This window comes from Elephantulus edwardii, unplaced genomic scaffold, assembly GCF_000299155.1.
Source record: "Elephantulus edwardii isolate Elephantulus edwardi_28Jun2011 unplaced genomic scaffold, EleEdw1.0 scaffold00437, whole genome shotgun sequence".
NCBI classification, from domain to species: Eukaryota; Metazoa; Chordata; class Mammalia; order Macroscelidea; family Macroscelididae; genus Elephantulus; species Elephantulus edwardii.
In genome coordinates, this window is record NW_006400187.1 from 77,954 (window position 1) to 94,307 (window position 16,354).

The 16,354-nt window shown below is 39.0% G+C and overlaps 1 protein-coding gene across 1 annotated transcript in view; it reads right to left on the bottom strand.

The window, feature by feature from the left end:
- The window catches only part of SPAG17 (sperm associated antigen 17), a 395,169-nt gene that overhangs the window by 68,460 nt on the left and 310,355 nt on the right, over positions 1–16,354 (bottom strand). The window contains exons 29-32 of the mRNA XM_006902657.1: positions 13,755–13,972; positions 5,286–5,427; positions 4,043–4,197; positions 93–281 (exon numbers count right to left, since the gene is read on the bottom strand). Coding sequence (XP_006902719.1) covers positions 93–281; positions 4,043–4,197; positions 5,286–5,427; positions 13,755–13,972 — 704 coding nt within the window. The remainder of the gene's footprint in view (positions 1–92; positions 282–4,042; positions 4,198–5,285; positions 5,428–13,754; positions 13,973–16,354) is intronic.

A 16,354-nucleotide genomic window follows, 5' to 3' on the forward strand; every position in this document is an offset into this window, starting at 1 on the left:
ACTAGATAAAAAGTTCTGTGGACATTGTGAGTGTGAACTACCTTAAAAGAAAGGTCATGGACACTCTCTTCATATAAATTGGTACACTGTACCTGGAAAATGTTTCCTTCGGGATCTATGACCTCACAAATAATCTCCGACGTGTGCGTCATGATGTACCTGCTAGCTCTCAGCTGCTCGCGCTTTTGGAAAGGATGGTATAGATCACTGCTTGGCTCATGGCAATATATAGCTGTACAATTTCTATCAATATGAAGAGAGCCTGTGTTTGGAGGTAACACCTGGAAGGATAACAGAAAGACACAATTCTTAAAAAATTATTCAACTTGAGGGTCTTAGAAAATCATTTTAGGAAAGATTATCCATAGATTCTAGCCACAAACTTAATGCTTCCTGGAAATATTACCCAAGAAAAGATTTAAGGTTTGGAAAGGGGTTAGTTGATGTGGAGACACACTAAATTATTAAAATGTCATTTCCCCTCCACGTATCATCACATTTTACTTACTCCTTAAATATCTCTCCTCAGTAATGGTCCTATTTTTTTTTATTTGAGATATTTCCTTTATTTTGACTGAGGTGAAGACTTCAAAACTTATTTAAAAAACATGGCTTCTTTATATTTTAGAGCAAGAAGCATCTCAAAGAGTGTCAAAAACACTTGGACAAATGTTCTCCTCAGTACTCTGACACTGTCCTGAAAACTGCTTTCAAGTAATGATTTATGGGTCAGCGGGATCCCTTTAAACTTGAGATTTAATTCAATAAGTGTAAGTCTTTTAAAATTACCAACCCATGGTTCAGTACAACCACAATTTGTACAAGTATCATCAAGTATTATCCAAAAAATAAACCTGTACTATTGGCAATCACTTCCCATTCCCCTCATTCTCTAACCCATGGCAGTCACGCATCTAATTACTATCTCAATGCATTTACCTGCAGATGACTGACTTACCTGCAACCTGGCTTGCAGGAACTGGAAAGTACTTACTGAGAAAGATCATGGTCTATGGCCTTAAATAAGGATTACATCTCAACACAAAGAAAACAAAAATAAATCCCCAACCACTGGACCAACAGGCAACATCATGATGTTGTTGTTGTTACGTGTTGTCTAGTTGCCTGCAACTCATAGCAACCCTATGTACAACAGATCTGAAGCCTGCCATGTCCTAAGCCAGTCTCACTGATTCTGATACACCTACTCTCACTGCCCTACAACTGTATCAATCCATCTCATCCAGGGTCTTCCTCTCCTGAGCTGTCCCTCCACCCTTCCAAGCATAATATCCTTTTCTAAGGATTGGTTCCTTGTGCCTGAAGTATATGAGATAGAGCTTCAAAATTCTAGCCTCCAAGGAGAAACTTGGTTTTTATCCTCTCCTATTTGTTTTCTTGGTGGCCCATGATATGTTCAAGACCCTTATCCAGTACCATATCATGACAGATGTTGAAAATTTGATGTTAATAATTTAATTTGACTTGGATCCACAATCAATATCCATGGGGGTACAAGTCAGGAAATGTAAGATATGCTGCATTGGGGAAATATGATGCTGTCAGGGACATCTTATAAAGTACTAAAGAGCAAGAATATCTGTTTAAAGATTCAGGCGTGCCTAATCCAAACTATGGTGTTTTTAATTGCTTCCTGCGTATCTTAAAGCTGAATAATGACTAAGGAAGACCAAAAATAATTTGATGACTTTGAATCGTGCTTTTGGTGAAGAGTGTTTAATATATTACAGACTGTCAAAAGAACAAACAAATCTTTCTTGGAGGAAGTGCAACCATGGTGCTCCTTAGAGACATAGATGGTGAAATGTCATCTCACAAACTATGTTTGGTGTATTGCCAGTAGAGATTATTCCTCATATTAGGAAATGTAGATGATCATTGAAAGAGAGGAAAACCCACAATGAGATAGACAGTGAATGTATCAATGGGTTTGTGCATGTGGGAAATTGTGCGGATGGCACAGGATAGGGCAAGGTTTTAATTTACTATTCATAGAGGTACCTACCAAACACAAAATCTCTGAATGAGTTCCTTAAGCTAAATCAGATCAGTATAGAAAGAGAAGCATAAAGCTTGTTTGCTTTCATGATTCAAAATACTTTTTTCTCTTGTAGTTGGAACCATTAGTTAGAATCTGGCAATATCTTTAAAATAAGATAAAAACTGGTTTATTCTAGATTCTTAGGATATTTTAATGATGTTTAGTAGGACACATGAGACTACAATATGGATCCTTTTTAAAAAAGGACATTCTCAAAGGTAAATAAGGAAAACAGCACTGAATTCTGGATTAACACTCTCAGCTCCTAACTAAAAGGTTGGGGGTTTGAGTTTATCCAGAGGCACTGTGGAGGAAAGGCCTGGTGATCTCTATCCATCAACTAGCCCTTGCAATCTCTTGGGAGCACAACTCAACTCTTACTATGCTCATGGGGTTGACATGAGTTAGAATTGACTCAACAGCAATTGTTGCTTTATTATAGCTGTTTTTCACCAGTTGTAGCAGTTGAGTGAGCTCTCACATTTAGCCTCCACCTTACTTCATAATGATCTAATGAAATGAAAAGGATTGTTGTTGTTGTTAGGTGCCATTGAATTGACTGTGACATATAGTGACCCTATTAATAATGAATTTGAACCCTGTCCTTTCCTGTCCAATTCCCATTATCTATCATATATTTGAGCCCTTTGTTACAGTTACTATGCCAATTTATCTTTTGAGGGTCTTCCTCTCTTTTCCTGAACCTCTACCTTTCCAAACATGATGTCATTTCCCACAACTGGCCTCTTCTGCCAACATGCTCAAAATATGTGACATAAAGTTTCACCATTTTGCCTCTAAGAAGCACTCTGGCTGCACTTTCTCCAAGACATATCTGTTTGGTTTTTTTGCAGTCCATGGGATATTCGGCACTCTTCTCCAACACCATCACTTACAGGCATCAATTCTTCTTCTCTCATTCTTACTCAGTGTTCAACTTTCAGATACATAGTAAGAAATTGAAAAGACCATGGCTTGAATCAGGTGCAACTTAGAAAAAGTATTAGAATAAGATTATTAAGAGACATGGGAGAAATAAACTGGCCTCAGAAATTGTTATAATAATAAAGATTTGTTAATGAGGATTTTGTTTTTCTTATTCTGGATCTGAACTTGTGCCACTGAGTGCTACTGAGTTCCTCTTATTCCATTTGTGACAGTGAGTGTCACCTTGTTTGTCTGATCCAGCAAGTGGAAAGGTAAATCCTCCTGGACTGAAGGACTGAGACTGACCCCAGGTAATCGTGCACACCAGGGAAGTGCAGGATGCTAGAGACACTAACAGTGCTCTTTCCAAGGACAGAGCTTTGCTTCAGGGAAGGAAGTGGAACCCCAAAGACTATGAGCTATCTCCTGCTTTACCATTCATCCTTGGCAGATTAGGTAGAGAGGGACTCAAATGAAATGTAAGAATAAAGATAGTAAGAATGAAGATAGAAAGAGGTGACTCTGGTTGGCATGAACCAGGTTATGAAAATTCCTGTAAAACCCATAGCAGCCATGAAATATTATTTAAAATGGGTGGCCCTGGAGGACATTATGCTGAGTGAAATATCTCAGTCACAAAAGGACAAATACTGCATAGGGCCACTATTGTAAAAACCGGGACTGACATCAGGGTTGGGGGGAGACTGAGAAAGATGGGATAAATTATGTATACTGCATTGAAACAGATGAGGGAGAGAAGTGTTTAAAAGGGATATATGATTACGTATTATTGTCATGACAGGAGTCCAGAATGACTGCTGCATAGTGGAGTGGACTTGAGGCGAGGGATTGTATAAAATGAAAGAATTTTTCTTTTACTTTTCAAAGAGAAGAGCGAACGGGGTAGGGGAGGTTGGACAGGGAGAAAAGTGAACAATAAATGAATGGAAATCCAAAATCTCTGTAAACTTTCATTAAAATTAATTAAAAAAGTTAATTAAAAACCCCAAAACCACCCCCCCCCGAAACCCCTCATTTGTCTCCTGCACTTACCTGGTATGTTCCCTGTGGCTTTGCAATAACAGATGTTCCATCGCCAAAGGTGGCAGAGCAGCTACTGTCCTCACAGTTGGTGATAACCGTGGCATAGTGAGCGCTCTCTATCTGCATACATTTCACTTGCCTGATGAAAGTCTGAAAACCTTCAGCTACAAGCAAATGCAAAGTTAGCAGATCTGATGAGAAATACGGGCTTGAAAACAGGCCTTAGCCTGCTGAAGCTGTGGCTGTTGGCTAACCTGCTGGACTTTCTGTGTCAACGATATGATTGGAAAGTAGCTTCTATGTGCAGAGAAGTCTGCAGGGTTAGGTTTACTAGCCTTGTCATTTTGAAAGAATGATATACACTGGATTTGTTATACTGTTTTGTTCTATTATTTCTGCTTTGAGAAATTGAAACTATTTAGAAAAGTGTAAAATACTATTCAACCACTCATGTATCGATGAATCAAAGTTTACTTCAAATAGTTCCCTTTAAAATGTTTTATAACACAGAACATGTACAGATAGGTTTGAAAGTCACTTTTGTCTTTATCCTTGAGTTTATTTTTTTCCTACACAGCCCATATTTATCTTTAATAAAACAAATATCCTGAGAATATATAAAGTATACTTTAAATCTATACAATTATGTATTTATGCGTCATTTTATCAGGTTTTTCTATTTGACACTGTTTTTAGACTTGCAATCGTCTTGACTTGGCTGCTAACCCAAAGGTCAGTAGTTTGAACTTACCAGCTAGCTGCTCTCTGGGAGAAACGTGAAGCAATCTGCTTCTATAAAAATGATAGCCCTGGAATCCCCACGGGTAATTCTACCCTCTCTTAGAATCAACTTAAGAGAAATAGGTTTGCAACTATATTGGGTATTTGTTGTTACATGTGTATGAGGGTGTATGTATTTCACAAAGCCTTTTAATGGCTCTATAGTAATTCCTTTTAAGACTGTGCTATTTTTTGTCTTTCTCTTCTGCCATTGATGAACACTGACATTTTTCTAACAGCTCACTTTTCTATTCAGTACTTTAAAGAATGAACACCTCTGGTGTCATAGATACACCATGTGTTGATCTGCTAACCAAAAGGTGGGTATTTTGCACCTTGCCAACTGCTCTTTGACTTTGCTAACTTAATAAAAACAAAATCTTTTTCTTATATATACATTCAACAATGGTGAGGACTTGATCTTAATTTAAAATGGCAAACTATTGCCCTACACATGAAACATTAAACTTACTTATATCTTCACCCTCTGGAGGAAGGTGATCTTCATAAACTTGATAAAATGTCGTGATTCTGGTGCCATCAGCATGATCCACTATACGAGTGCCGTCTTTCTGTTCAACAATGACCACTTTGTCTTCTCGGGTTGTCATAACCTGAATATTTGAAGGCAGAGTATCATTATTTGGTCTGCTGTGCTAACAGCACTTATCTTTAGCCCCACTTAAGACAAAGGCGGTATCACCAAAATCCTAAGCATTTATTTATAAATGAAAATTTTGTCTCATAAACCTAATCTAATCCTTGAAAATAATTTGAAAAAGCAAGAAATGATATTTTTCATCTTACAGATAGAGAAATTTAGGTTTGCAAAACAATAAATTTGCTCAAGGTCACTCAACATGTAAGTATGCTGAGTATGTGGATTAATGGCTTACAGACTTCAAATCTGCTGTTCCTTCTATTTTAGCTTATTTGTGAGTAAAAAGTTAGCATCAGGACAGGGCTAAGGTGTGTTTGTCTAGAGAAACAGCAAAACACCCCATTATCATGGCTACTCAAGAGTTAAGACAAATGTGGCATCTTGCTTGTTGTAAAGTTGATCTGGTAGACTGAGCTGGAAGGAAGATCTGTGGGAGACAGGCAAGACTTCTAATGTCTCAGAATAATATGTCATGGACAGGCTTGTGTCCAGAATATGAATAACATCACAATTATAATGGGGAGGACATTAAGCTATGTTAAAGGTTTAGGATTTTATTCTGATGGGGGGAAAACACGACTAAAGTGTTTCAAGTACATAGTTTTAACATATAAACACACACACACAAACACACAAACACACAATATCTATAAAGTAGAATCGATGTAAATATTTTAGTTAGTACAGGCAAATGTGCCAATCTTAAGCGACAATCAGATCAACTCTTAAATGCTTTAGCTAAATCACTTACTAATGGAGCTCCAAATCTCCAGGTGTATGTACATGTAGTGGACATAGAGACTTCAAGAAAGAAATTGTGGGAAGTGTAATTTGCCAACAACCTCTGCCAATGTTTTTGGCACGTGCTTCAGCTTTAGAAAGCCCTTTACAAAGATGTGGAAACAACCAAGGGTCCATCAACAAACGAATGGATAGAGAAGCTCTGGTATACTCACACAATGGAATACTTACACTGCATTGAAAAACAAGGAACACATGAAATATTATGCAAAATGGATAACCCTGAAGGACATTATGCTGAGTGAACTATCACAGTCACAAAAAGACAAATATTGCATAGTGCCAGTGTTGTAATACGGGACTGTTATCAGGGTTGAGGTGAGACTGAAAAAGAGAAGATAAATAATGTATACTGCATTGAAACAGGTGAGGGAGGGATATATAATTAGGTATTATCATCATGACAGGAGTCCAGAACAAAGGCTGTGTAGTGGAGTGGACTTGGCAGGAGGGATTGTATAACAATGAAAGAATTTATCTTACTTTTCAGAGAGAAGAGCAAGGGGGAGGGATGGGCAGGGAGAAAAGTGCAATAATAAATGAATGGAAATCTGAAGTCTTTGTAAACTTTCATTAAAATAAATGCAAAAAAGCCCCTTTATCACATCTTTAATGGGGTTTTACAATTACTAAGTGAGGGAGGCAGAGAGAAAGCAGCTTGACCTCAATCATAGCTGAATCTTTGGGACAGGCAATACGTTCTCTTGAGTTTACTGTCAGGTTGTTGAAGCTTTATTGGTTCTGTACCATTAATATCTAATATCTTTCTCTGCCCATTCTTGCACTTTCTCCTTGCTTTTGAAGATGGTGATCCCTATAATTACTTTTAACCTCAAACTTCACTTCTCTTTGCAACTACATAATGTATACTTGAACATAATGGTGGATGTTTTCTAAACTTGTGTGTTCTTAAGTGACACAGTGATCCAATACAGAGTCCAGATGAATATAAAGGTATGTAACTTTCATATAAAATGGTAATGTTGTTATGCACCATCGAGTTGCTTGTAACCCATAGAGACTCTATGTACAGCAGCTCTGAACACTGCCATGTCCTGAGCCAGTCTCATTAACTCATCAACTCCCACTGTCCCAGTTACTGTATCAATTCATCTCATCTGGGGTCTCCCTCTTCTGTGCTGTCTCCTCACCCTTCCAAGAATGAAGCCCCTCTCCAAGGACCAATCTTTCCTGGCCACATGCCCAAAGTATGTGAGATCAAGCTTCAAACTCCTACCCTCCAAGGAGAAACTTGGTTTCACCCTCTCCAAGACAGATCTATTTATTTTCTTTGAAGTGCATTATATAAAATGTTAGAGTAATAGCAATTATTATTATTGTTATTATTATTATTATTACTATTTTACTCAAATGTACTGGGAGTAGGTGGTAATGACACTATCTCTGTAAGGGAGATGTTGTTTGTTGTTTACTGAGTCAGATCTGATTCACAGCTGACCCTAAGGGGTTTTTAAAAATTATTTCTTTCTTTCTTTATTATTATTGTGTGTGTGTGTGTGTGTGTGTGCCATCAAATTGGATCTGACTGGTACAAGAGGAAACTGTCCCTTCTTCTCCAGCAGAGCATCTGGTGATTCGAACCACTCCCCTCTAGGATTGCAGTGCAGCTTCTTGCCACTAGGCCACCAGAGCTCACCTCAGGTGGTTTTTGAAGGAGATTGCCCATCCTTCTCCCGTGTAGCAGTTGGTGGACTTGAACTGTGTGACTTCAGGATTGCAACACAGCTTCTTGACAGTAGGCCATGAGAGCACACAATTTAAGAGAAATGCAATTTGATCATTATTTAAGTCTTTCTGGGTATCTAAGGTTTTTCATCCAGATGTCCTCTCTAGCCAATGATTAACTGTTTATTTTGTGCTGAAGTGAGAGAGGATTAGGATGGGGTACGAGTCTCACCCTACTAGAGTCTTATACAAGCTCAGGGTACCACAGCACCAAATGTGTTTTTTTTTTCTTTTAGAAATGCTCATTTGCTTGGGAAGCTCATAGCTTCCAGCTGCTTACCAGTCTCTACACCAACAGCCTGCATCACTCACAGTCACCATGTAGCTGTGGCACAAGTGACAGTCTACAGGATCCTGGCCCATTACTCACCAGTTTCTCCCAACCCAGCCTGTATATCTGCGGTCACATGAGTCCTTCCCCTAACGGATCTGAGTCTCTGAGAGACCTTCTAGTGAATCTGAAACCAAGGGCCATAGAGAAATTGAGGAACTGAGATATGGAAGGAGCTGAGATATGGAAGGAGCTGTTCATGTTAGAAGTTAGGGATGCATACAGCTGGTTAAGCATTTGGGACTACATTGACCTGAGGCGTCTCATAAATAGTAAGCCCTTAATCTTGTTGTTGTACATCGTGGAGTTGGAACCAACCCATAGCTGACCCTCTGGTAGGTTTTCAGTGTGAGTTAATTGCACAGGAGGAGATCGTCCATCCTTCTCCCACGGAACAGCTAGTGGCCTCAAACCACATGTCTTTGGGATCGCAGCACAGCTTCTTGCTACTAGGCCACCAGAGCTCCCTTGTTGTTGTTGACTAATTATGAAAATATCCTTAATTTTGGCACTTTCAGTGAGGTAGGTGTAACAAGAATTACTGCTGTATAATTGCGATAGATCAGAGCACAAGCTCTGGAGTTAGGCTGCCTGACATCAAAGCACAGCTCCAGAAACAAGTTTCAAACTCTAGGAATAAGTTGTTTGACCTCTCTGTGTTCCAGTTTATTCACCTGAAAAATGTGGGCAATAACAGTATGTTCTTCAGGGATACCATGCTAATTAAATGAGGATGAAGTTGAATAAAGCAATTAAAAGTAGGATGCCATGTGAGCAATTAATACTTATTTTCATCTACTATAGCTATGTTGTTGTTGTTATGTGCCGTCGAGTCGTTTCCGACTCATAGCGACCCTATGCACAACAGCCCTAAATCCTGCTCTATCCTGCGCCAACCGCACTGCCTCTGACACACCCATCCCAATTACTCCAGTGACCGAATCAATCCATCTCATAGAGGGTCTTCCCCTCCTGCGCTGTCCCTCCACCCTCCCAAGCATGATGTCCCTCTCCAAGGACCTGTCCCTCCTGGCAACATGTCCAAAGTATGTCAGACGAAGCTCCAGAATCCTTGCCTCCAAGGGGTAGGTTGGTTTAATCCTCTCCAAGATGAATCTGTTTGTTTTCCTGGCAGTCCATGGTACATTCAGTACTCTTCTCCAGCACCACAGCTCAAAAGCATCCACTCTTCTTCTGTCCTCCCTAGTCATTGTCCAACTCTCTGATGCATAACAAGCGATTGCAAAGACCATGGCCTGTATCAGGCGCACCTTAGTCTCCAGAGAGACACCGTTGCTCCTGAGTACTTTAGAGAGGTCCCTAACAGCAGACTTTCCCATCGCGATACGCTTTTTGATTTCCTGACTGCTGGTGCCAAGAGTGTTGACTGTGGAGCCGAGCAAACTGAAGCTGTGAACAATCTCAATCTCTTCGCCATCCATCCTGACGCTGCCAACTGGTCCAGTGGTGAGAATCTTTGTCTTCTTGACATTGAGCCTCAGTCCATATAGATACTTATTTTAGAATTTTCAAACACTTGCTAATACCTTGACATCTTCCAGTTCCCAACATGGTGAGTTCCTAATTCAGTTGAGTCAGTTCTGTTGAGTTGATTCTGATTCATAGCACCCACCCATCAGGGTTTGAGGCTGTATAGCTGTGTGGGAACTCTGATGGTGCAGACTGGTGGTGTAGTCCATAGGGAGTTCTATTTCTAACCCAAAGGTAGCACCTCTCTGACTGAATCCACCAGCTTCTCCGTGGGAGAAAGATGGGAAATCTCCTGTGTAATTTACAGTCTTTGAAAATTAACTGGCGGGTCAGCTATGAGATATCTTTATGGGAGGGACCCCTTATTTGCCTTCTGAGAAGCAACTGGTAGATTCCAACTGCTGACCCTTTGGTTAGTTGCCTGAAGCATTATTCACTATGAGATAATCACTATTATTCTTAGTAGCTGTAGTAACACAATAGCAAGAAAGCTTCCTAAACACTTGATAGTTATGAGACTGGTACATATCAATTTTCCCTACAGTTTTAGGTAATGATGATTATCTTTGTTTTCTTAAGCAAGGAAATCTAGGTTAGAAACATGTGCTAAATTATATGTAACGAGCATGACTGAGACTTGAATCAGATTGCTATGCATCAAGGGTAGTGCCTATCCCTCTAAAATGAGCTACTGCTGATCAGATGTCGGGGGAGGGGAACCCATTCATTTTTAATTTTATGTCCTATGATAATATGAAGGGAGCTCTGGTGGCCTAGGTGTAAGAAGATGTGCTGCAATCCCAAAGGCATGCAGTTCAAATCCATCAAATAGGTCTATGGGAGAATGATGGACAATCTTCTCCCATTTGATTGATTTACTGCCTCTGAAAACCTTTTGGACAATCAGCTATAGGTAAGTTATGACTTGACAGCACACAGTGACAACCACATGATAATTTCAATTTTTAAAAAAAAATTTTTGTGAAGGGTGAGAAGGAAGAGGAGTAGGAGTATGAGGAAAAGGGGGTGAGGATTGAGGGAGAGGGGTTAGAGAACAGAGTTAGAGGTGGGAAAAAAGTGGGAAAAGGAGGTGAGGTTGTGGGGTGGGAGAGCAGGGAAGGGTAAAGGAAAAGGAATAGAGAGAGAGAGAATGGAGGTGGTGATGGGAATGAGTAAGGGTTGGGCAGAGTTAGAAGAATCCATGTGAGTAAAGGAGGGGGTATCAGAATGAGATAAAGTTGGGGTGCATGTGGAAATGAGTAGAGGCAGGGAAGGAGATAATTTCAATTTCTTGGTCCTTTGCGGTCCATGCGGTGGTTAAGCACGTGGGATCTAGAATGCACCAATAGGGTGAGGTCCACATTCTGCCTACCACTAGCTGTGTGACCTTGGACAAGTCATTTAATTTGCTCTAAGCTTAGTTGCCTCATGTGTAAAATACAAACAACTATAATTTGTGTGTATATGTATGTATAAAAGAGATAATGAAATGTGTTAGTATGTGGGAAAATTAGCAAAGTGAGTGTCCCTCAAATAACTACTAGTATCAGGATGCTGAATTTTGGTGTCTAATCCATGTAAGAGTCAATGCTTTTGCATGCTGGCTTCTGCCTCCATAATGGCAGTATATATTTAATGAGGAAAATTAGGAGTTGTTGATTGAGAAGTGCTAATAAAATTTTAATATTAAGTCAGACATTAGGGGCTTAATTTAGATAATTTACTGAAAGTGACCAAAAGTAAACAAAAATAATTGTCACAAGTGAATATATGGTTTTAGCTTTATAGAAAAAGATGACTAAGAAACCAGGTGCAAATTGAGAGATTACTGACTGAAAAAGAAGAGCTGGAAAGAAATAAGAAAACTCTGAACCAAGAGTCATGGGAGCCAAACCCAAACTATACTACTTTCATGACCGGGCAGAATGGAGTAAACCGCTGGTTACTGGCTGCAGCTGGAGTTGAGTTTGAAGAAATATTTCTTGAGAGAAATATGAAAAATTGGGAAAAGGGGGATGCTTTCTTTTAGGCAAAGAGTCTTTGCCTGAAAATGAATGGAATGATGCTCACAAAAAATAGAGCCATCCTCAGCTATCTGGCTGCCAAGTACAATTTTTAGGGAGAGGATCTGAAGGAGAGAGTCAAGATTGATATGTATGTTGATGGAAAATTGGACCTGATGATGATGATCGTGGTGACGCCTTTCAAACCCACTGAGGAGAAAGAGGAGAACCTGGCTTTAATTGTGAAGAAGGCAAAAATTCTCTATTTACCTGTCTTTGAAAAGATTTTTAAAGACCAAGGAGAGGATTTTCTTGTTGGAAAACAAATTCAGTTGAGCAGATGTACAACTGATAGAAGCTATTTTAATGAAGGAAGAACTCAATGCGTCTATTCTTTCTGACTTTGCTCTGCTACATGCGTTTAAAACAAGAATCAGCAACATCTCTACAATTAAGAAGTTCCTGGGAGTCAGAGAAACTGCCACCTCTTCCCCACCCTATCAGCACCATGTTGATTCTGTCAAATACATTTTGCAGTGGTAAAGGCCAGCAGGTCTTAGGACAGCAAGAATCATATTCCAATTGCCTTGACACATGCCAACTTAGAGAATAACTGAAACAAACAGTAGATTCTAGAACAAAAACACTTGAATATAAAAGCAGACCATCATCATCAGCCAATGCCATAATGGTTACCCATGGTGGACAGTGCTTGGTGGAGCTCCAAGGCTAAAACATGTTTGGAAGCAGGAGTGGTATTTACTTCCTAAACATACTTCCTAAACAATATTCCTTTGGAAACTCTATGAACTCTTAAAGGCTTTAAACCTTTATTGAAGCAGACTGTACTGTATCATCTTTCTCCCGAGGAGAAGCTGATAAATTTTAACCACTGAGTGCTTAACCATTGTACCACCAGGACTCCTTCCATTAATTAATCACAGATATTTATTAAGTGGCACATAAAACAAAAAAAATTAAGAGATTACTTCTGAATTAGGTAGAGGAAGAAAGGAAAACATATTTGGTTGGAAGATGTAATTCTTCTTGACAATTAGCAAATAGGAGAGCAGCATGTGGTTATAAACAATAGCAGGAAGGCCAGAAGCCAGAGATTTTGCACCGAAAGAAATTCTGCATCTTATTTATGTCCAGAGTGTATAGAGAACCTTCACCTATGATATTAGAGGAATAAATGAAGAATGGGAAGAGCTTAAATTTTAGTCACCAACAACTAATTATAATTCCAGTGCTAGCATTTCCTATATGAGTATTTAACTTGCTATGGCTCAGTTTCCTTATCTGAGTAATAATATCTACTGTGGTGAGGATTGAATTAGATAAGGCATCCAAATTACATGACAGAAAACCTAGCAAATAGAAGTTTTTATTTCCTATCACAATAAAACCTTTCCTTTTCTCCCTGCCATTCATTTGTCACTTAATATGTTTCAAATAAAATCATATGTACAGATACCCTTGTGGTATTGAACTCTTGTGTTATTTAATATAAATTTATCTTCTTACATACACTATAAGTTCCTATAAGTCAAGGATCATGAACAGATTTCTGTTACTCACTGCAGTTGAACACAAAGAAATAAGAATGAGGTATATGTACACAAATACATTCAACATAAAAAAATTCTTGATATTATTAGTTATGTACATCATAAAAGTAGTATAGAAAATTGATAACCCATCTCTTATTTTAAAAATTCTGACATATTGTGTTGGTTAAAATAAGACTGATGATGTTTTAAGATTTGGGAGAATTAATCCATATATGCATCTGGTTATCCATTATCTCTTAACAAATATTTATTGAAAACGTCTATGTCAGACATTTTACTCATGTTATTTCAGAATTCTAATTACTTTCAAATTTTCTTCAATAGGTTGCCATACCGTTCCGTTCATAGGATCTGTGGCCTTAAAGGATAAAAACGGGGTCAAGTTTGCTATTTTTTCCAGTCCTTTGGTGCCAATCCGATTTCCTTCTGGCGTGGTTGTAAACCAGGTGCCTATGTGAACCTCCACAGGAGTTACTGTTTGAACCATCTCTGGGGGAGGTTCATGCATTTCATTCTTGTGGGCCACTGATGACTGGTATTTGTGACTTTTCCCTGTAGATGTTCACATAAAAGCAAACACAACAATATGACTATAATATCAATCACATATGTCACTAATTTAGTTTTTATATAATACCAACTACATGCAAAATCATACACAAGAGAATTATTTCATAAGTTATGTCTCAATAACGAAAAATACCAGGCTAAGAATACGTACATTTTGACTGGCTCCTACTGTACATGCTGTCAAATCTGTCCTTCTTAAGATTTCATTGAGAACAATTTCACATTTCCAGAACACATATGGAATCATAATCAGAATAAGTAGAGAAGACTTTCTAGATTGTTAGCTTCAAAAATTGTCTTTTACTTTCTTTTTCCCCCTTCTGCTTTGTTTTAAATTCTTTTTCTTTTTCAAGAAAAGGCTGTACAAAGGGCATTCCATCATGGGAGAGGGAGCATGACAAATATGACAGAGGTCAGAAATAGTATGATATGTACAGCTACTAACAGGCCAATGTAGCTGGAGGATACATTTCAAGTAGACTTGGATTTCAAGTAGATTCATCTTTGGAAAGAAGAAACTAGGAAGGTAGGCACTAGTCAACCAAGTGGGCCTTTATGGTATGTTAACTTGGACTATAAATGCCATATGGTAATTAAAGAGCTTTACTAGGAATAGTGATGTAGTCAGTTAGATGTTTTTATATGAATATAGAGACTCAAGGGTAGTAAAAGCAGGCAGAACATTAGAAGGTTGTTGAAATTGTAGACATGAAAGATGGTAGTGGAGATAAACAAGAACAGTTTTGGTACAAGAACAGTGTAGACTGAGGGATAAATTTGGATATGAAAAGATGAGAATAGATATTGGAGGGGAAAGTAAGGTTTTATACACACACACTCATGCACACACACACACAAGTATATATATTGAATATAATGTTGTTGTTGTTATGTGTTGTTGAGTCACCTGAGAGTCATAGCAACCACATGTACAATAGCTCAGCTCTATCCTGAACCAATCTCACTGATCTTGACACATCTACCCTCATTACCCCAGTTATTGTGTAACTCCATCTCATCTGGGGTCTTTCTCTCCTCCCTTCCATTCCAAGTACGATGTCCTCCTCAAAGGACTGGTCTCTCCTGGCCACATGTCTAAAGTATGTTGAGACAGAGCTTCAGAATCCTTGCCTCCAAGGAGAAACTTAGTTTCACCCTCTCCAGTACAGACTTGTTTGTTCTCTTGGTGGTCCATGGTATGTTCACAGAATAAGGAATACTTCATAGTCTAAAGTCAAGAAATGTGTGCATTAGATTGTATTCTTTCTTTAGACCTACTCAATCTATACATTGAGCAAATCACTTGAGAAGCTGAACTATATAACAAATTGCATCAGGATTGGAGGGAGACTCAGCAGCAATCTGCTTTATCCAGATGATACAACCTTGCTTTCAGAAAGTGAAGAAGATTTGAAGCATTTACTGCAGAAGATTAAAGGCTACAGCCTTCAATACAGATTACACCTCAACATCAAGAAAAAAAATATCCTCACCACTGGACCAATAGGCAACATCATGATAGAGAAAAGAGTGAAGTTGTCAATAATTTCTTTTACTTGGATCCACAATCAACACCCATGGTAGTAGCAGTCAAGAATTTATAAGATGTGTTGTTGTTGTTGCTGTTATATGCCATCATAGTGACCCTATGTACAACTCATAGCGACCCTATATAAAACAGCCCTAAACCCTACTCTATCCTGTGCCAATCTCACTGCCTCTGACACATCCATCCCGATTACACCAGTCACTGAATCAGTCCACCTCATAGAAGATCTTCCCCTTCAGTGCCATCCCTCCACCCTCCCAAGGATGATGTCCCTCTCCAAGGACCAGTCCCTCCTTAACACATGTCCAAAGTATGTCAGATGAAGCCCCAGAATCCTTGTCTCCAAGGAGCAGCCTGGTTTAACCTTCTCCAGGATGAATCTGTTTTCTTGGCAGTCCAGGATGCATTCAATACTTTTCTCCAGCACCACAGCTTAAAGGCATCAATTCTCCTTCTATCCTCCTTAGTCATTGTCCAACTCTCTGATGCATAACAAGTAATTGCAAAGACCATAGCCTGTATCAGACACACCTTAGTCTCCAGAGTGACCCCATTGCTCTTCAGTAACCTGGAGAGGTCCCTAACAGCAGACTTTCCTATCACAATACATTCTTTGATTTCCTGGCTACTGGTGCCAAGGGTGTTGACCGTGGAGCCAAGCAGACTAAAGTTGTTAACAATCTCAATCTCTTCACCATTCATCCTGATGCTGCCAATTGGTCCATTGGTGAGAATCTTTGTCTTCTTGACATAGAGCTTCAATCCATACTGAAGGCTGTAGTCCTTGACCTTCTGCAGCAAGCATTTCAGGTCCT